Source organism: Ruditapes philippinarum, unplaced genomic scaffold (genome assembly GCF_026571515.1).
Source record: "Ruditapes philippinarum isolate M1 unplaced genomic scaffold, ASM2657151v2 ctg239_1_1_1_1, whole genome shotgun sequence".
Lineage (NCBI taxonomy): Eukaryota > Metazoa > Mollusca > Bivalvia > Venerida > Veneridae > Ruditapes > Ruditapes philippinarum.
Window position 1 is genome coordinate 348,773 of NW_026858173.1, and position 21,354 is coordinate 370,126.

At 32.6% G+C, this 21,354-nt stretch overlaps 3 protein-coding genes across 3 annotated transcripts in view; 1 reads left to right on the forward strand and 2 right to left on the reverse strand.

Moving 5' to 3' along the window:
* Positions 1-77: 77 nt before the first annotated feature.
* Positions 78-11,066, reverse strand: LOC132752382 (glia maturation factor beta-like). The gene is made up of 6 exons (XM_060742699.1): positions 10,941-11,066; positions 10,056-10,152; positions 6,168-6,220; positions 3,981-4,113; positions 3,001-3,074; positions 78-2,521 (listed from the first exon to the last, which is right to left on the reverse strand). Exons 1-6 carry the CDS (start codon positions 10,941-10,943, stop codon positions 2,450-2,452), a joined length of 432 nt encoding a protein of 143 aa, XP_060598682.1. The 5' UTR covers positions 10,944-11,066; the 3' UTR covers positions 78-2,449.
* Positions 11,067-12,922: 1,856 nt separating this feature from the next.
* LOC132752381 (dynein regulatory complex protein 8-like) lies at positions 12,923-18,631 on the forward strand. Its single transcript, XM_060742698.1, has 6 exons — positions 12,923-13,057; positions 13,805-13,889; positions 14,592-14,664; positions 17,029-17,108; positions 17,662-17,771; positions 18,191-18,631. Exons 1-6 carry the CDS (start codon positions 13,024-13,026, stop codon positions 18,304-18,306), a joined length of 498 nt encoding a protein of 165 aa, XP_060598681.1. The 5' UTR covers positions 12,923-13,023; the 3' UTR covers positions 18,307-18,631.
* A 522-nt stretch (positions 18,632-19,153) lies between these two features.
* Positions 19,154-21,354, reverse strand: part of LOC132752373 (heterogeneous nuclear ribonucleoprotein L-like) — a 29,262-nt gene continuing 27,061 nt past the window's right edge. Inside the window, exon 18 of the mRNA XM_060742691.1 lies at positions 19,154-20,689. Within this exon, the coding sequence (XP_060598674.1) occupies positions 20,628-20,689 (62 nt within the window). The 3' untranslated portion in view covers positions 19,154-20,627. The remainder of the gene's footprint in view (positions 20,690-21,354) is intronic.

A 21,354-nucleotide genomic window follows, 5' to 3' on the forward strand; every position in this document is an offset into this window, starting at 1 on the left:
ATAGCCAAAGTCTTACAAGATTAGGACTTAAGTCTTAGAAGTTTAGTTGGAGAAGTTGTGTGAAAAGTAGTACAAAATTTGTTACTTAAAAGACATTTATTAATCAATTTGAACAATAAAACATGGCTTAAAATAATAGCAAAAGTTTTTTCTAAACTGTTTTTTTACGAAGCAAATATATGTCACATGGTCCCGACATTTTAGAGGTAATAGTAACAATAAAGCTTGAACAAAGTACCTGGAAATCTGAAAAATTATCGAAATGATACAATGTGGAATCATGTAAATGCATACCAATCATGAACAAAAAATGAAATAATTTTGTGTTTGATCTATGACAAATACAAGTATTCTGTGTAAAATGGAATGCAGGGATATTGTTTGATTTTTGAGGGGAAAAAAGTAACATTTGGTGACCAGTCTTATATTACAAGTCTGCGATTGGTCAGTTTTAAATCGTGATTTAAAAAGGAACCAATAGGAGAATGCAATTTTAGACCGATACCAACATTATTTATTCAAGAGACTAAAAACTTAAAATTTGAAGATCTTAAAAAGATCATCTGGAGCAATTGAACAGGAAAATATGAAAAAAATAGTTGAGAAATATCCTAAGAATTATATTAAAAATCGATAAGTGCTTTTAATTTGTAGGTCATTTGACATAATAAAATTGATTACTCTTGAAAAATGGGAGTATACAAATGATCTTGAATTTTACACGCATGTAATTGATATATACCTACATCAAATGGTATAAAAAATCTTGGAGGAAAAATCAATCTTGATCTGTCAAAACATTTCAGTGGAGTCCCTTTAAAGAATTATTCTCCTTGACTAAATGCAAAATATGATATCATATAACATAGTTTAATCAATGAGTGCTTTTCACAAATGCTATATGTTACCTTATAACAGAAATTCATTCATCAAAGAGGGAAAATACATTTATATATGTCAAAAACTGAAATTTTCAAACAAAATAATAAATATAAAGTTTAAATTTATATAAAACAGTAGATCTAAAAAATAATAAAGGATATACAATACTCTTTAATGACAAAAATCAGCTGAACATTAAAACATTGATAACTGAATGCAAAAATATTGTATCTGCTAATTGTTATAAGCAAAGATAACAATTATCCACCGAGGCACTGAAATGTAACTAAAAACATACCTTTAGACCAAGGACATACACTTTTAAAAAAGGCACTATGTGTTTTTTATCTCAAACAATAAAAACATGATAAAGGAACAACATATAATTAACCTTCTAACAAGATTGTATCATAAAGTTGCCCTATATTGCATCTGGGACTATCCAAGTGAATGTTTAGTTATTTCATTATCAAAATGCTTACAAAAAGTAATGAGTTGCTAACAGTCCATAGCCTGGTCTAGGATTTCCGTACTTTAACCTGCTGGAATCAAAAGTTAATGCCTTTGCCACCAGCATAAAGCCAGGACAACTTACACATTTCTTCAGTTTGATCACGTTCTTAACGCTGCTGTCTCAGATTTTGTATTTTGAAATTAAAATCCCCGAATTTTCAAATGGTCTGTTCCAAATTCAAAGTTGAAAAAATTCAGTACAAAAATTCAGCAGGTAAGGTGGTCAAATGCAGCTTCCTTCAGTATTAGTGTCTGGTCTGAATTTTCAGATATACAGAAAGAGTTAAGAGCTGATTTTTTTTGTTTTGTTGGGATTTATGTCGCACTGACAAGGTGTAAGTCATATGGTGACTTTCAAGCTTTACTGGTGGAGGAAGACCACCTCAGGTGCCTTTCCGTGCATTATTTCAGGCACAAACGGGCACATGAGTAGAACCACCAACGTTCCATAAGCAAGCTGGCTAGCTTCCTTACATGAAAGAATCCAATGTCCCTGTCGAGATTTGAGACCACTGCAGTAAAGGGCAAGAAGTTTAAGGTCAACGACCCTAACTACTCAACCACAGACTATTCACTATATGCTTATATCATATATTGTCTTTTAAAACTGCAAGTTTATAACCATCATTTTCATTGGACAGTTTTGATATTGATATCACCTACGGCAACTGTGAATTTATGCTTGAAACTCTACCTCAATCAAGGAAAAGAATTAGGCAGTATTATTAATTTTATTATACTTTTCACAAGTTTTATGGCCAGGTATAAATCATAGATTTGTTATACTGAGCCAGCCATATAACCTGTCAAAATCTTTGGTAACTAATTATACATCATGTCTTATATAAAAAAACTGGTAAGTTAAATTTGTGGATATCAATTTAAAGAAAATAGGAATGCTTTAAACTACCGGTATAAAAATATTAGAAAAAGAGGGACACTTTCTTATCAAATAATGGAAGCTATGTTACACTTATTCTAATGCAACATAGGTTAATAAATTATGACAATGTATTCTCTGTAAAAGGAGGAAATAAAAGCACATAATATTGCACTATTTGAAGAAACTGAGCTTGTCATTTAGCCATTCTTCTGTGAAATCTTCTAAATCTCTAATCTCAAACACCTGAAATAGAAACACTTCAATCATAAAAACATAATATACCTGGGGGTACCGTAATTGTCCCATGTAAATAACTAGGTGCTTAGAAAATTAGCAAAAAGGCTTGCAGAGGATTCTTTCATTAAGTCTTATAATGCTGCAAATAGGCTTACGTTCCTGAGATACATACTTGCTGATCTTGCTGTGCAGGGACTGCATGGGTAAATTCTGTTACAATCAGGGTTAATGTTAAAACTTAAAAGAAATAGAAAATGTTGCCAGAAAGGTCATCAAGTATTGAGCAAAAAATCATAAACATGTATTTCACAGTATTGGTATCTGAAGCATGAAATCTTTAAACCTTAAGCATATGGAAACTGCTCTTTAACCTGACAATCTTCCAGGGATATTAAAAGTACAACTTTTAAGATATCTTTTTAACTCTCTACTTGAATGAAACATAAAAATTTGTCAAATGTTGCCACATGATAACAAATAATTACCTTTGTTAGGCCGAGTTCTTTCTGTAGAAGGTTTCTTGATCCAGCATACATCATACATAACTCTGTTTTGATTCCTTTAATATAACAAAATATGTTGTCAACCATGTTTAAAGTGACTCTGTGCCTCATTCTTCAAGTCACATACTCTGTCCAAACATTTAAGCATGGAGAGCATTTTGGGTTTAGTGAGACTGGGTAACTGGCAATTTAATGTTTATCTTTTAAGTGACAATTTGGTAATAGAGATATTGCAATTGCCATCCACCATGTTTTAAAATTGTTCTATATGCAGTCATTGAATTGAAGATTTTGAATTTATTGGCCCGAATTCCAGTTTTGAATTTATTCTGCTATATATTTAACTAAATTTTCTTAAAATTTACACTGGCCCAAAGTAATTTTCACTGGTCATGGGCTACCAGGCCAGTGCTAAATTTGATGACTGTATATGAATAGAAGTTCATAATTTCTAATAGAAAAACAGTTTAGTACTGCTGCAATACTACATGCACAATATATGTTTACAAGTGAAAATCAGGTAACCCAAATGTGGGTTTATAGAGTAATTACATGTATTAAATACAATACATGCATGATGTGCCATATAAAAATTAAAACAGAGTTGATTTTTGAAAACAATGCCATATTATATTGAACTTATCAAACTTAATTACATATGCTTTTTAAAACAGCTATAAAGCTTCTTTTTCAAAAATTTTAAATCAAAAGGTCCAAAAACTTTAAATCAGTAAACAGTGTAATAGTGTACTCTTTTATGGAAAAATTTGGCATAATGCTTCAAAAATGTTCTTAAACCCTTCACTTTCTGACATTTTGTAATTGGTTTGCCCTGATTTAAATTTGGAACAATCCATTTGAAAATTCAGGTATTTCAACATCAAAATACAATTTTTAGCCTACAAAAGTATTGAGCCTGGTCAATGGGAAACAACAGCTAAAAGGTAAAACTGACAACTTACCACTTGGACAAATATAAATGAAAATCAATGGGTATGATATTCTTCCATCCCCGTGGTCTCGGACATAACTTATAACAAGAAATCTTGGTTGATGTTCAGGTAACTCTTCTTGCAACTCTTCAATACTGATGTCCTGTAGTTGATATATGTATATATGAGTAATTATAAAAAATAGTGATGTAGTATGTATTAAATACATACTAGTAAATAGAAAACAAAAAGAACAGTAACAAGTAAATTACACATATAAGCAATATGATGCTGACTTTTGACTAATATAGTTTTGGTCAGACTGGCATCACACAGACGTTCACCATTCATTTATCAACAAGATGGACTAGTATATTTTAATAATAGAAGATATTTGTTTGTTTTGCATGCAAGATCGAAATATATTTCAATGAGTGGACACCGGATGCAATATTTTCATGCGTGGCATAGCCATGACTGAAAACATAATAGCTCAGGTGTTCACAGGTGAAATATATTTTAATCTTACATGCTAAATAAATAAATTTGCGATTTATTTCATGCTTTTTTAGTGATTTTAAGTCAATTTTCCTTCTCTTGCCTTGTAACATCATGTGTTCTTCTTCATGACGTCATCACATCATGACGTCACTATACCAATGTTGAAATTTCCCGACTTTGTTACATTTTTAACACAATGTATGCAGTTAATTACTTGCTTCTCCTAAACAAGCAAAATTTATATATGACGGAATTTATTTCTGTCGATTATTCCAATTAGTTATAAAATATTATTTTCATCTGCATTTAAATATAATCCCGCTACAGTGAAATTTATCAAATATAATTTCACTGTTAACTGCAAAGCATGTAATAAATATGTGTAATACACGCAAGTACAGTACTTTATAAGTCACACACATAACTATTAATTAAATATCAACAGAAAACATTGAAAAATTGCAATCTATATATTAATAATTTGTCACCCAAGAAGAAGTTTATACAATATAAGGTACACTAAACTAACATGGAGGTTCATACTTTTAAAGTGTTAAAATGTAATGATATCTCAAGAAAATATATGAGCCGCACCATGACAAAACCAACATAATGTGTTTGCGACAAGCATGGATCCAGACCAGCCTGCGCATCCGCGCAGTCTGATCAGGATCCATGCTGTTCACTTACAAACTCTGTAACAAGTAGAGAAACTGATAGCAAACAGCATGGATCCTGATCAGACTGCCCGGATGCGCAGGCTGGTCTGGATCCATGCTGGTTGCAAACCCATTATGTTGGTTTGGTCATGGCGTGGCTCATTTCTTTCTTATATCATAGTCAAATGAAAAAGAAAGTAGAGGCATAGGTGGACCTACATGCTCAGTATTAAGTATACATTAGAATATAGGAAACATCTCCAGAACAAATCTCAAGGATACTAATCATGTTTGTAGATGTCTGCAACAAAATTCATAATGACAAATAACTAAGTAGTTTCACAAAAGAAGACAAATGTATTTCCTATACAATGTACAAAATGACCCCATGGCTGGGCAAATTCTGACCCTAGAGGAATAATTTATACAACTTGGTTATGCTACATGCCAAATATCAAGGATCTTGGTATAGCAGTTTCATAAAAGAAAACAAATGTATTTCCCTAATATATAAGCCTTTAATGTAAACTAAGTGACCCCTGGGGCAGGTCATTTTGACCCCAGTGGCATGATCTAATAACTTCTGTAGAGGACCACAAGATGATGTGACATGCAAAATATCTAAGCTCTGGTCATTGTAGTTTCTGAGAAGTAGATTCTTAAATACTTCATTCTACTGTTTTTCAAACTTAACCTATAGTGGGTAGAGTTTAAAAGGTAACATTTGAGCCGCGTCACGACAAAACCAACATAGTGCATATGCGACCAGCATGGATCCAGACCAGCCTGCGCATCCCCGCAGTCTGATCAGGATCCATGCTGTTCACTTACAAACCCTATTACAAGTAGAGAAACTGAGAGCGAACAGCATGGTTCCTGACCAGACTGCACGGATGCGCAGGCTGGTCTGGATCCATGCTGGTCGCAAATCCATTCTGTTGGTTTTGTCATGACGCAGCTCTTTTTTTTTTTTCTGTGTGTACTCAAAAAATGTTTATTGTAAATGTTCTCATTGGTCAAATTTAAGTAGGGCAAAAGACTAATGGCAAGGACTTACTGTATGTTCTTCCCCATCCATTACAATAGTCTGTGAAGCTGTATCAACTTTCACTGTTAACAAGAAAATAAAATCACAGTCATAATGTAATAACAATGTAAACTAGAACTGTGTCCAAAGGACACGGATGCCCCCACTGTGCAGATGTGCTCGTAAACAAGAGCATGCATATCTGTATGTAAGATTTTTATGTGGAACTTTTTATTAAAATCTGCCATCTGGTTTAAAGGTTGCGTTCACAAAATTTCTATATGGTATATAGTGAAAAAATCAAACAAGAGGGCCATGATGGCCCTGAGGTCGCTCACCTGTATATAGGCATCCCCACCCCCACCCCCCCAAACGTTGCAGGGCCAATTTAATCCAAGGGCTTTTATTTGCACAAACTTGGTAGACACCCATAAGAAGATGTTTCATGCTAAACATCTAAGCTCTAGCTCATTGGGCTTTTTAAAAGAAGATTTTTTTAAAGTTTTTACTATACACATATAGTTAAAAACAATGACACCCCGGGGGCTGGGCCAGGGCTTTTATTTGAACAAACTTTGTAGACACTTATTAGAAGATGTTTCATGCTTAATATCTAAACTCTAGCTATTTGGGTTTTTTCAAAGAAGATTTTAAATTTTTGCTATACACATATAAAGAAAATCAATGACCCCCGGGGCCGGGCCAATTTTGACCCCAGGTCTTTTATTTGAACAAACTTTGTAGACACTCACTAAAAGATGTTTCATGCTTAATATCTTAACTCTAGCTATTTGGGTTTTTTCAAAGAAGATTTTTTAAGTTTTTGCTATACACATATAAGGAAAATCAATGACCCCCGGGGCGGTGCCAATTTTGACCCCAGGGCTTTTATTTGAACAAACTTGGTAGACACCTATTAGAACATGTTTGATGCTAAATATCTTAGCCATAGCCATTTGAGTTCTTTAAAAAAAGATTTTTTAAGTTTTTAATATATGCATATAGGGAAAATCAATGACCCCCCGGGGCCGGGCCAATTTTGACCCCAGGACTTTTATTTGAACAAACTTGGTAGACACTTATTAAAACATGTTTCATGCTAAATATCTTAGCTCTAACTCTTTTGGTTCTTTAAAAGAAGATTTTTTAAGTTTTTACTATATGCATATAGGGAAAATCAATGACCCCCTGGGGCGGGGCCAATTTTGACCCCAGGGCTTTTATTTGAACAAACTTTGTAGACACCTATTAGAACATGTTTGATGCTCAATATCTTAGCCATAGCTCTTTGAGTTCTTTAAAAGAAGATTTTTTAAGTTTTTACTATATGCATATAGGGAAAATCAATGACCCCCCGGGGCGGGGCCAATATTGACCCCAGGGCTTTTATTTGAACAAACTTGGTAGACACCCATTAGAACATATTTCATGCTAAATATCTTAGCTCTAGCTCTTTGGGTTCTTTAAAAGAAGATTTTTTAAGTTTTTACTATATGCATATAGGGAAAATCTATGACCCCCCGGGGCGGGGCCAATTTTGACCCCAGGGCTTTTAATTGATCAAACTTGGTAGACACTCACTAGAAGATGTTTCATGCCAAATATCTAAGCTCTAGCTCTTATGGTTTTTTAAAAGAAGATATTTAAAGTTTTTTCTTTCGGTTGCCATGGCAACCAGGGTTCTGCATGGAATTAAATTCTTTGAACAATTTTTAAAGGTGACCACCAAAGGAACATTCCTGTGAAGTTTGGATGAAATTGGCTTAGTGGTTTATGAGGAGATATGTCATTTAAAGTAAAAGTTTACGGACGGACGACGGACGGACACGGACGCTGGACGAAAAGCGATCACAAAAGCTCACCCTGTCACTTTGTGACAGGTGAGATAAAAAGGGCCATAATTCTGGTAAATTTGGTCGCAGCAAAAATTTCTTCCTTTACTGCCATCTACACATTAAGGTTGTTCATCCCTGGAAGTTTAAGCAAAATCTGCCATCCGGTTTAAAAGGAGTTGCGTTCACAAAATTTTTACATAGTATATTATAGTGAAACAAGAGCTGTCGGTAGGACAGCAACGCTCGACTATTCTTAGTGCTTGATAGTAAAAAAAATGCTTGATACAGTTACCTCCTCCTGTTTACAGGTTGGGGTCATGATGGTGAACAAGTGTGCAAAGTTTCAAAGCCATATGTCAATGGACTTTGAAAATATTTGAACTATTACAAAAACTTTAACGTAAATTCTAAGTCGAAAAAGGGGCATAATTCTGTCAAAATGCTTGATAGAGTTACCTCCTACTGTTTACAGATTGGGGTCATGATGTTGAACAAGTGTGCAAAGTTTCAAAGCCATATGTCAATGGACTTTGAAAATATTTGAACTATTACAAAAACTTTAACGTAAATTCTAAGTCGAAAAAGGGGCATAATTCTGTCAAAATGCTTGATAGAGTTACCTCCTCCTGTCTACAGGTTGGGGTCATGATGGTGAACAAGTGTGCAAAGTTTCAAAGCCATATGTCAATTGATTTTGAAAATATTTGAACTATTACAAAAACTTTAACGTAAATTCTAAGTCGAAAAAGGGGCATAATTCTGTCAAAATGCTTGATAGAGTTACCTCCTCCTGTCTACAGGTTGGGGTCATGATGGTGAACAAGTGTGCAAAGTTTCAAAGCCATATGTCAATGGACTTTGAAAATATTTGAACTATTACAAAAACTTTAACGTAAATTCTAAGTCGAAAAAGGGGCATAATTCTGTCAAAATGCTTGATAGAGTTACCTCCTCCTGTCTACAGGTTGGGGTCATGATGGTGAACAAGTGTGCAAAGTTTCAAAGCCAAATGTCAATGGACTTTGAAAATATTTGAACTATTACAAAAACTTTAACATAAGTGGTTACGCCGACGCCGACGCTCGGGTGACTGCAATAGCTCTACTTATTCTTATCGAATAGTCGAGCTAAAAATCAACAAAGGGCCATAATTCTGTTAAATTTAGTCGCAGCAAAAATTCCTTCCTTTACTACCATCTACACATTAAGGCTGTTCATCCCCAAAGGTTTAAGCAAAATCTGCCATCCGGTTTAAGAGGAGTTGCGTTCACAAAATTTCTACATAGTATATATTGAAAAAATCAACAAAGGGCCATAATTCTGTTGAATTTGGTCGCAGCGAAAATTCCTTCCTTTACTACCATCTACACATTAAGGTTGTTCATCCCTGAAAGTTTAAGCAAAATCTGCCATCCGGTTTAAGAGGAGTTGCGTTCACAAGATTTCGGGACGTACGGACGGACGTACGGACGGAACGGACAAGTGCAACGCTATATGCTCCCACTTTGTGGGGGCATAAAAAAAGTTAGAGAGTATGCATTACTTTAAAAGGAATAGGAATGGATACATTGATATATTGTCTTATATCAATATTTTTCCTTTAAAAAGATCTTCCATGGCAGTTTTTCTGTTGAAATCAACCATATAACACAGAAATTCGTATTTTAAGACAATATTTATTACTTGAGAATAAGCTCATGGGCGCCGCCATCTAGACGATCTCTTTCTCTCTAGAGACAGACAAGACCAAGATTATAACAAAGATTATAATTCATTATACCCACTTATCCTATTGTAGCGTACACTGGTACAACTAAAATTAATTTTTCAGCTGAAAAACATATCATTTTTATTACATATATTTATTCGCATGCATGCCTGTTTTTAAATAATTTATGAGAATGACACTGAACAAAGCTCAATATCTGACAGTGCAAACAAAAGCTATGGCTTATGATAATCAATAAATGCATTGACAACAATGATACTGTTTCATGTTGATGATAATTTACCTTGAACTGAATTTACCATTCATTATACATTGTACTTGCTGTATATCTTAATCAAATGAAAAATATATTACTCAATAATGCTGCAACATTTTTGTCTTTCCTGAAGCGAAATTTCTTCAATTTTTCTTTGACTTCCTCACTTATATCACACACTTTTACATTTTGAGCCTGAAATTTCAAATAACAGGATATCATTATCATTTAAACGAAATTCTTCAAAAATAAGTTGTTAACATTGAGTATTAACATATACATGTACTATGAAATATGGTTCCTTAAAATTTCAATAGGTCTAGGCAAGAGTGCCTTTTGTTCGGAATTGATGATACATGATTACAATTAATCTAAGGTCCAAAGAGTTAGACAGTAGTCTTTAACTAATTTGGCGTGAACAGTTTTACCCATTTTACAGACTGTTCTTTCCTAGTACTGTAAAACTGTTGCAAAAAGACATAATCGGCCATCCAAAATTATCTCAATGTCTCTTTGACAAGTCTAATTATTTGGACTTCATTACCTAACATCTCTTTATTTAGCCTAATTGAATAGAAAGTTTATGTACCTTTCTTGTTGTCAAGCTGGTTTATTAAGTCTTATAACCTTTGCTTTGAACAATATAACCAATTATATAAACTTATCAATCGGTTATGACAAAAAAGTAAAACCAACTTGACAATGTGAAAGGTACATAAACTTGAAATTTAATTCAGCAAAATAAAGAGATGTTATATGTTTGTCACTAAATAATGATTATAGGGGCGTCTTATTGCATGTATTGAAAAGGTTTTGACTGCTACAAGAGTTTATCACATAATTTACAAATTCATCTCATTCACAATGCATATCTTCATTCCTTATAGTCATTAAAGAATAAATTATGCAAATAATAACTGAAAAGGAAGTCGTATCTGCATCAATGAACAATCGAAAATAAGTAAAATAAATGCCAGACTCACCATTTCTACTTTCAGTTTCAAACCGGAAGACGGAAGTAAACCGGAAATAAAGTTAGAAATAACTCGTGAAACTATTTCTTTTATAGTTTATACATAGTAGACCGATATAATTCACAGCCTACTACTATGTTTTTTCACGGCTGTAATAAAATCCGTGGTTTTCTCACTGTTTTATTGAAAATATTTATTATTTAAATTTGTATTTAATGCAAATGAAGCCTTGGAACTTATGCTCTAATTCAGCCTATATTTATATTTAAACATTAAAATATATTATTTCACCACAGGAACAATATTAATGATAATATCCAAAATATACCCCCTATACAGTATAAATAAACACTTTTTATTTTATATTTATTTTACTTATCTGTTTATTTATACTGTATAGGGGGTATATTTTGGATATTATCATTAATATTGATAGAATTTCAAGTTCCTGTGATTTCACCTCTAATTTCGTGAAAAATTTCGGGGATATAAACTATCTTTCAACAATTTGGTTTCTACTGCATGACTGTATGCTTTTATTCTCTTTCTACTGTAAATGTTATTCTGAATTTTGATGTAGTTTTAAAACAAGGGCCATTAGTGACGACATGTGTCGCCTCATGATAGCCATAACTTGGCAAAAAATTATTCAACCTCAAAATCTGTGTAATTAGCACAAGAATTTGAGCTATTGATCAGCAAAACAAAAAAAAAATCGCCTTTTTATTCAAGGGCAATAACTCAGCCAAAAATCATTCAAGCGAAAAACTTGTGTTTTATCCACATAACTCGGACAAAAATCATTGAACCGGATGATGCTGACGATATGCACACTTAGACTTGGTACTGATCTAGTCCAACTAATTGTACTGCGCGACGAGATATTGTGCTATTTTCGTGTCTGGGCAATATCTCGCCTCGATTCTGCCCAAGAACGAAAATATCTCAGGATCAAGCTTTGGCGCGTCAATATATTTTGACTAGGTACTGATCATACTGTAGTTCGGATTAAATTACACGGTAGACAGACGTTTCACTATTGAGACGGTTCACACCAAGACGGTTCACACCAAGACGTTTCACTCCCAAATGGGAGTGAAACGTCTTGAAGACGTTTCACTCCCTTTTTATACCAAAATTAATTTGATACTTATGATATACTAAAATAGACCTAAAATATTGATTTGAATTGAACTAAAAAAATAGATGTTAAATTTAATAAAAATAAATTAAAAAGGTGAATTTCACTTTTTTGTCAATGACTTAAAACTTAGTACTTTAAGTTCTATCATTTCAGATCTTTTGTAAACATGGACTCAATAGGCAATTCTTTAATTTAAAAGTATAGTCAATATATTAATATATTTTGATATTTTTTATTATTTGAACAATATATTAATTACTTTACTGGTATTTAAACTGATACTTATAATATGTGTTTGTTGTTCTTTCTATGTTATTCTATTTTTTTAATTTACTATAAACAGAATTTTCTCACGTTGTTACACTTATAATAAAAGTGATATTTCAGAAATTTGTCTTTCATTTACACATCTTATCACTCAACCCATAATTAAATGAGTAATCTTCTTCGTATTAACAATACCATTGAAATCAACAAAATGAAACATTAAATTGAATTTCCTTTTTACACTGCTCGATATTAATGAAATTAAAATTTTGTTAACTTTCCTAGTAAACATCTCTAAAAATTGGGAGTGAAACGTCCATACAATTGACAAAATGGGAGTGAAACGTCTAGGTGTGAACTGTCTTGGGAGTGAAACGTCTCAATAGTGAAACGTCTTGGGAGTGAAACGTCTGACATTCAAATTACACCAGTAGTTTATGAGTAGTCCGGACAAGTTTTTTGACGGACGGACGGACGGACAGACGACGAAGATATGATCCCTTTATGTCGCCAATACTCCGTAGAGGCGACACAAAAAAAATAAACATTTTGCTAGCGTCTTCTGGGATGTGTTGAGAGAAAAATAGCATAGTGTCCTGAGATATTGAAGATCACGCGAACGCTTGAAACAGGTGTTTTACTCAGGATCATTAAACGCACTAGCAACGAATCATAAACAACATGGCGGGTGCAGACGAGCAAAAAGATAATACTGGTATTTTCACTTATTTAGCCAGCTATTCTTGAAAGTTCATTCTTTTTTTTTGTATTTCAGTCATCGTTTTAATTGATTCGACAATGTAGCTAGACTTTAGAATCTGTCCGCAACTATTTTTTACATTGTGATTTCTTTATTTCATGACTTTCATGTTTCTCTACAAATCACTTAGATTATCTTGGTAGAGAAATCTACTTCTAGCGTTATGGGTTAAAGGGGTTATGGGTTAGGATTTTAAAGCATGGATTTGCTGCATACAGATTCTAAAAGTGATCCCTATCAATGATACACGATATGAATATAACATTAAACTTTGACATGTGAACAGCTGATCGACCAGTGTATTATGAATTAAGGCTAAACTTTAAATGTCATATGACACATTCCATTCACATTGAATTTCATTGTACCTGTTGTTAAAAAGTTAAATTGATTTATATGTTAGTGGTTGAAATTGTAGTGGAAAGTCAAAGGATGGGACAAGACGGAAATGAATTTTTTTTTATTTCCGACTACAGTTCATATTATTTTAGTACAGTAGACCTATAGGTTAGTGACTTATTCCATTAAATCTGTCAATTGTGCTGCTGCACAGTGACAGACAGATTAATTTTTGCCGCGACTAACAATCACTAACCTGTATAGTAGGTACCTAATTAGTAATAATACGAATATAATTTAGAAAGATTATTTAGCTATATTGAAATATTTAAACTGTGTTAATGCATTGTATTTTTATTTCAGATTCTCTTATAGCAGATATTCAAAAAAGAATTACAGAAGCATTTGATATGTTTGATCATGAATCTAATAAAACAGTTGATGTAAGGTAAGACGTTGTTAAATATCACATATAATGAATTTACCAGAGATCATCAATGGTTGGTTGTTGGCAATGGCTTGTTGTTGCTCTCATCCCCCCTACCAGAGTTACCTTCTGGCTTCTCATACCAATTACCTAAAATCTCCCTGCTTTAATCTGCACATTGTACATTTATTAATTAATTATTTTGTACTGGAGTCTTAAACATTCTTTTCCCCGATATTATATCATCAAAGCTACCTCTGCAACTATTTTCTTAAAGTCACATTATACTCATCAAAATGAAAATGTTGAGAGGACAGGTATTATATGTCAGATAAGTTTACACTTTGCATTTATTATATTTCTGTCCGATTTTTAATTGATATAATTATTAAACACAGAATTTTCAGTAAATATCTTTCATATAATGTATAGCTACCAGGTAAACACTGAGTTGATGAAAAAAGGTTGGGCAGTCTTTTTGTATTTAAGGCAGTTTCAACTTGTTATATTTTATCCTTAACATTTGTTATCATCAATTATTGGTCAATCACCATTAAAATTGTCAATTGAAATATATATATCTATTTCACAACAGTTTGACAGAAAAAAAGAGCATAATTTGCATATTTAAGTGAATATTGTACTTCGTCACCGGATTTTATATGTAAAATTTCTTGATACTTTGATTTTTGTTGCTTAATATATTGCTTTTCTATATTTCAGAGAAGTTGGAACAATTATTCGATCCCTTGGGTGTTGTCCAAGTGAAGCAGAGTTACATGATATGTTAAACATGGTAAGATTTAAACAGTTTCATTTTAATTCAGAGAAAAATTCTCAAGCTAGATATATATCTTCTTTATATATGATTCAAGCACAGGTTCAACAATACATTGTTCATATACATGCTTTGCAAAGAAGAATTTTCACAAGTGATCTTGAATTTTTCAATGTAGTATAATCCTACAGCCTGCTTTTCTGTGATGGTTGTCTTATGTCATTAGTCATCCACCACTGTTAAAGGCCCATTCTGTCCCAGAAATGCTTCTAATTTTATATCTCAAAAGTTTTTTATTTTTCGTGTACTTTCATAGTTTCAAAGAAAAAAGCACTCATTGGGCAATTTGAATTAGCTGAACTATCAATTTCTTCAGTTGCTTTTTGGCAATGCATGCAGTTATAGTGATTTAGTTTTTTATATGGAAGTAAAAATACTACTTTGTTAACATTTTGCTATTTATGACAAGTATTTCACATTAAGCAGTACTTTTATCAAGTAACAGACATCAAACATGCTCTAAAATATTTATTTACATTATAAAATTCATGTGACCTTTCTAAAGAATTAAAACAGTCATTTCTTTCTGAGGAATAATGTGCTGTTACAATTAAAAGATAATATTTGTTGGAAGACAGGGTGGCTTTGGTACAGAATCCATGAATATCTAGATAACTAACTGCTGGTTGATTTTAATTCAAAAGTTTTTCTTAAAGCTTAAGTCTTGATTTGTTATATGCATTTCTTTTAAAAATATAAATTAAAAAGTAACATTTTTGTACTATCCTTATGGCATTTAGTTGGTATTAGCTTATATTTACTTAACTCTTTATGTTTAAAAATGCCAGTTATTTTTTAAAATAACTCTTTGTCACCTTGTTGGAGTAATGGTTCAAGTCCTTCTAAATTTAATAAAAGTTAACCAGTTATTGCACTAAGGTGACGTCAGACTTAACATTTCAAAATGTCTTATTTATTTTATTAAGATGCCTTTTTATATGCCCGAAAGGGCAAATTATGTTATAACCCCTGGCATCCGTCTGTCCGTTAGCAATTTGGTTTCCGGAGCATAACTTAAGTTCCATTTGGCCCACGATGTTCAAACTTCATAGGATGATTGTCCATATTGGGTAGAAGACCCCTATTGATTTTGGGGTCAAAAGGTCAAAGGTCAAGATCACTATTACCTAAAAACTGAAAACAGTTTCCGGAGCATAACTTAAGTTCCATTCAACCCACAATGTTCAAACTTCATAGGATGATTGTCCATATTGGGTAGAAGACCCCTATTGATTTTGAAGTCACAAGGTCAAAGGTCAAGGTCACTATTACCTTGATACTGAAAACAGTTTCCGGAGCATAACTTAAGTTCCAATTGGCCCACAATGTTCAAACTTCATAGGATGATTGTCCATATTAGGTAGAAGACCCCTATTGAATATGGGGTCAAAAGGTCAAAGGTCAAGGTCACTATAACCTTAAAACTGAAAACAGTTTTCGGAGCATAACTTAAGTTTCATTTGACCCACAATGTTCAAACTTCATAGGATGATTGTCCATATTGGGTAGAAGACCCCTATTGATTTTGGGGTCACAAGGTCAAAGTCACTATTACCTTGTTACTGAAAACTGTTTCCGGAGCATTACTTAAGTTCCATTTGGCCCACAATGTTCAAACTTCATAAAACGATTGTCCGTATTGGGTAGAAGACCCCTATTGATTTTGGGGTCAAAAGGTCAAGGTCCCTATATCCTTAAAACTGAAAACAGTTTCCGGAGCATAACTTAAGTTCCATTTGGCCCACAATATTCAAACTTCATAGGATGATTGTCCATATTGGGCAAAAGACCCCTATTGATTTTGGGGTCACTAGGTCAAAGGTCAAGGTCACAATTACCTTAAAACCCAAAACAGTTTCTGGAGCATAACGTAAGTTCCATTTGGCCCACTATATTCAAACTTTATAGGATGATTGTCAATATTTGGTAGAAGACCCCTATTAATTTTGGGGGTCACAAGGTCAAAGGTCGAAGTCACTTTTACCTTAATACTGAAAACAGTTTCTAGAGCATAATTAATGTTCCAATTGGCCCACAATATTCAAACTTCTTAGGATGATTGTCCATATAAGGTAGAAGACCCCTATTGATTTTGGGGTCACAAGGTCAAAGGTTAAGGTCATTATTAATAACTTAAGTATTAATCAACCTACAGCTGTAAAATTTTATAGGATGAACAGCTCATTCCCATGTCTTACAAATGCTTCATCTTTACAAAAAAAAACAACACTTTTGGGCATATAATGCTCCGCTTAGCGGTGCTCTTGTTTTTAAATAAACTCATAACATTTCAAAATGTTCTTTAAATTTTTGCAACTTCAGATTGAAGAAGAGGAGCCAACAGGGTATATAAGATTTGAAAAATTTCTGCCAATGATGACTAAAGTACTCATGGAAAGGAGGTCAGTATGAACAATATTTTAAAACATACATCCATGGTATTGCAACTTAATTGATTACATCTTACATATTTCATCTTCAAAAAGGTTTATTAAATTTTGTCAAACATCGACTCCCTCGGTTTTCCCAGAATAGTTATTCTAATTGTAAACAAGAACTTAAAAAGTTATGATCAAGGTACAAGTTTCCAGACAACAACAACAGCAACACCGATATGACTGTAACAATACCTCTATTTGTTGTTGTTTTTTTTTGTTTTTTTCAAAAAAAGTCAAGCGAAAAATGACCCAAATTTTAAAAATGTTGCAAGGCTTTGTCCTCAAATATGGCTGTTGGACCTAAATAAAGTTCCTTTAAGTGTTCTAAATTTACTCAGTAGTTTGATTTAGTCTGTTCACAAAGAAAAATGCCTTAGCATCTTAAATGATCAGGTAATTTATAAGTTTTTCATCTGTGACAGAGTAAATTAAAAAAAAATTAGTAAGCTCAAAAAAAGATCAGTTGACAAGTTGCCATGAAATCTATAAATACCACATGCTGTGTTTGTTTGTTTAGATATAAACCTGTACCAGAGGACCAGTTACTGAAAGCATTTCAAGTGTTAGATAATGAGAACAAAGGATTTCTTACTCAGGAAGAACTTACAAAATTAATGACAGAAGAAGGTAAACATAATAAACTAATTTTTAGGTGCAATTTTTCAATTATTGTGAAAAAAGTATATTTTTAGCTTGACAATTCAAAGATCTAGGCTTCTGTGTCGCACTTTGGTTGAGTTTTTTCATTCAAGTTTGTTGCTTAAAAACTACTGCCATGTATGTACTTTAAGATATAACCATTAAAATCAGTTTGATTTATTTGAACTTTAGATTGTAAAAACAGAAGAGAACTTGCACATCTAGCTGATCACTAGTAGAAAATACATTTTACCTATGGACCTGTTCATCCTTAAAGGTGTCTTATAATCTATTATGATTATGCTAACTTACAATGCTGGGAGGCTACCTAATAACTGTTTAACATTGATGGTTTTATTACGAATTTAAAATAAGAAGGAATTCATGCATTATTTTGTAATTTCCAGGTGAACCTTTTAACCAGGAGGAATTAGAGGAAATGCTGTCTGCGGCTGTAGATCCAGATAAAGGATCCATACAATACAAGGAGTACGTTTCCATCATGAGCATCGAAGAAACGTGAACGACCACATACAAACTTTTTGTTTCATATGTCCTCATCTATGCCATCAATGTTTTAAAATTTGATTGCAACCTTGCTATGTCATTGGAATATAGTTTAGCTACATATGAAATTAGAAAATTGAAATTCCTTTATTTATTCGAAAGCTTTGATGTTGTTTAAAGTAGTGTAATTAAATCCTATCAGCAAACATCACTGTCTTGTGACTAGGCCATATTGATCTGATGAACATTTTTTTCCCCATGATGATAAAAATTTTGCCAGTTATGAATTTTAAATGAATCATTCTCATGCGCATATCATTGTTTATGTATGTTCTCTATTATGAAGTATGTAATTAAAATATTTTATCTTCATAAATTGTTGTTTTTCTATTCATGCAGCTATCTTATCAAGCTATTAAAATTGAGTACTAATGCACATGAAATATCTGGATTATTTATTCATCTACAAGCTGGAGACACACAAATAGTTAACAGGCCAAACCATTTTTGTATGCAAGAGCCATAACTCACTAGTAGTATCAAGAGTTGTAGTCAAGAATCAAAAATCATTAAAGGGTCATAACTCTGACAAAAATCATTAAACTAGAATATATATCATATATATTAAGTTTAAAGTTAATAACCGATACTTTCTCAGAAAATGGACCTCAACAAAAAAGGTTAACCAAGGTGCCCTTTTATGACAATTAAAAAGTAAATTGCTTTTATAGTTTCTGAGAAAATAGACCTTAACAAAACTAAAAGGTAAACCAATGCCAACGCTGATTAGAGGGACAGAATTTTTTTCTTTGAAAAGTGGAGCTAATAACCAAATTCGAAAATAAAACCACACAAAATTATAATCTTAAGACAGAAATTTTATTTTACTAGAGCTGACAAAATGTACTACAATGTTCAAAGATGACGTCAAATTTTATCAAACAACATAAAAATCAACAACAATGATAATGATCCATGATTCTTAAAGACACTATTAACAATCTAATATGAAAAAGAAAGAAAAAACAATTTAGAAAAGTTTGGTTCAGTTTATAATTTGTGACAATATTCTACATGTAAAGGGTGACACAAACAACAGAAAACTACTTTTCATCTTAACTGACTTACACATTTAAGATTACAAATTATAATTTTCACATTGGTACTTTCATTTTTATTTCATTTCATAATCAAATCAATTTTATTGTCTTTGAAACATTCAAAATATTTGCCATATAAACCCTGCTTTCCTTCTCCTTTTTTTTTGGCATATTGCCTTTTTTCTCGAAAAAAATTCCGGTAAAAAAAAAATACAAAATGAAAATATTATGCTTAATTGTTTCAAAGGTCATTTTCACAGATTCAAGTAATTTTCAAATGTTTTGTTCAAAGCACTTAGTCCTTAATAATTCAGGTATCAATTTAAACAAGTGCTGTCCAAGGAGTAGCGCCCTACACTAATCTTAGTATGGGATAGTGAGCTGCACTTTGATTTAATGACTAATTTTATGTTTTGCTATTATAGGTACCAGTGTTTATGTATTTTATCGGCATTAAATTTCATTTTCCATCTACATTCCTCTGATTTGACATTTATTTTTTGAATGATTTATCTAAAAAAACATATCTAACTTCTAGAAAAGCTGAATGCCGCTTTAAAGTTAATGACCTTAAATTAAAACCTTAACAATAACCAAAAAAATTTAACAAACACCACATTCAAGAGAGTCACAACAACTTTTGTTTGAAAATTGGAGCTAAAAATACAAAAATTTACTGTTTTAACAAACATGATTATAAGAATAAAAATCAATGACAAGAAATCTTAACATTTTTTTTCTTTATGCTTTACCTTTAAGAAAAACAAGAAAATTAAAAAATATATCATAAGCATTTTTTTAAAGAAAGAAGATAAAATCTTTCCAAATTCAATCATGCATTTGTTTCTGTAAAATGAATACCACTCCATTGTTTCAAGAACTAGATCTGATTATAAAGTTCTTCAATTATAACAGACTAATTGATTCCTTTGCAAATTCTTCAAAATAAAATATCAACATAAGACATTTTTTTTTGTTCATATAGAAAATTCTAAAAGAGTAATAATTATATCTTTACAAAGAAGCTGTAAATTCCATAGATGATTTTCAGTATATTAAATCAATACACTTTCAGGAGTATACAACTTTTGATGGTAGCATATCAATACAATTACAATGTGTGTGAAATGAGAGAAATTCAAACTATTAAGTCTATCAATGATGTACACCAACATCAATGGTTGTAACTACAACATAAGATTGATTCTGTAAAGATTGCTGGTTTAGATCATACTGTTTACTGGCTGTCTCGGATATTCCCTGGAGAGAAACACAGCTTCAGTGAATATGGTCTTCCACCTGCAAAAAACACAAAAGCATGTTGAACTAGAAGGGGTTTTTGTCACAAAAACATGTTTCCAAAACTAGATATGGTATTGATTACTCCTGTGAAGTCTTGTTGAAATCCCGTCAGAAGTTTGGCCTGTGAAAGCCGTACCAAATTTTTCTAATTATAGCTTCGGCAGACATATTGTGCAGCAAAGCAAAATGTGCCAGTGATATGCACAACTAGGTATGGTACTGATCGCTCCTATGAAATATTGAAGAAATCTCGCCAGCAGTTTGACCAGTGAAAGCCGAACAAAATTTTTCTATTTATAACTCTGGCAGCCATGTTGTTAAAGAAGCGGAACGTGCCAGCGATATGCACAACTGGATGGTACTGATCACTTCTGTGATGTTTCATTGAAATCCCGCAAGCAGTTTGAAATATGAAAGCCTGACAAGATTTTTCTATCTATAGCTCTGGCAGCCATTTTGTGCCCCAAAGCAGAACGTGCCGTGATATGCACAACTAGGTATGATCACTCGTATGAAGTTTAGTTAAAATTGTGACAGCAGTTTGACCTGTGAAAGCCTGACAAGATTTGTCTAACTTTAGCTCTGGTGACCATTTTGTGCAGCAAAGCAGAACCTGCAACTAGGTATAGTGCTGATCACTCCTGTAAAGTTTGGTTAAAAAC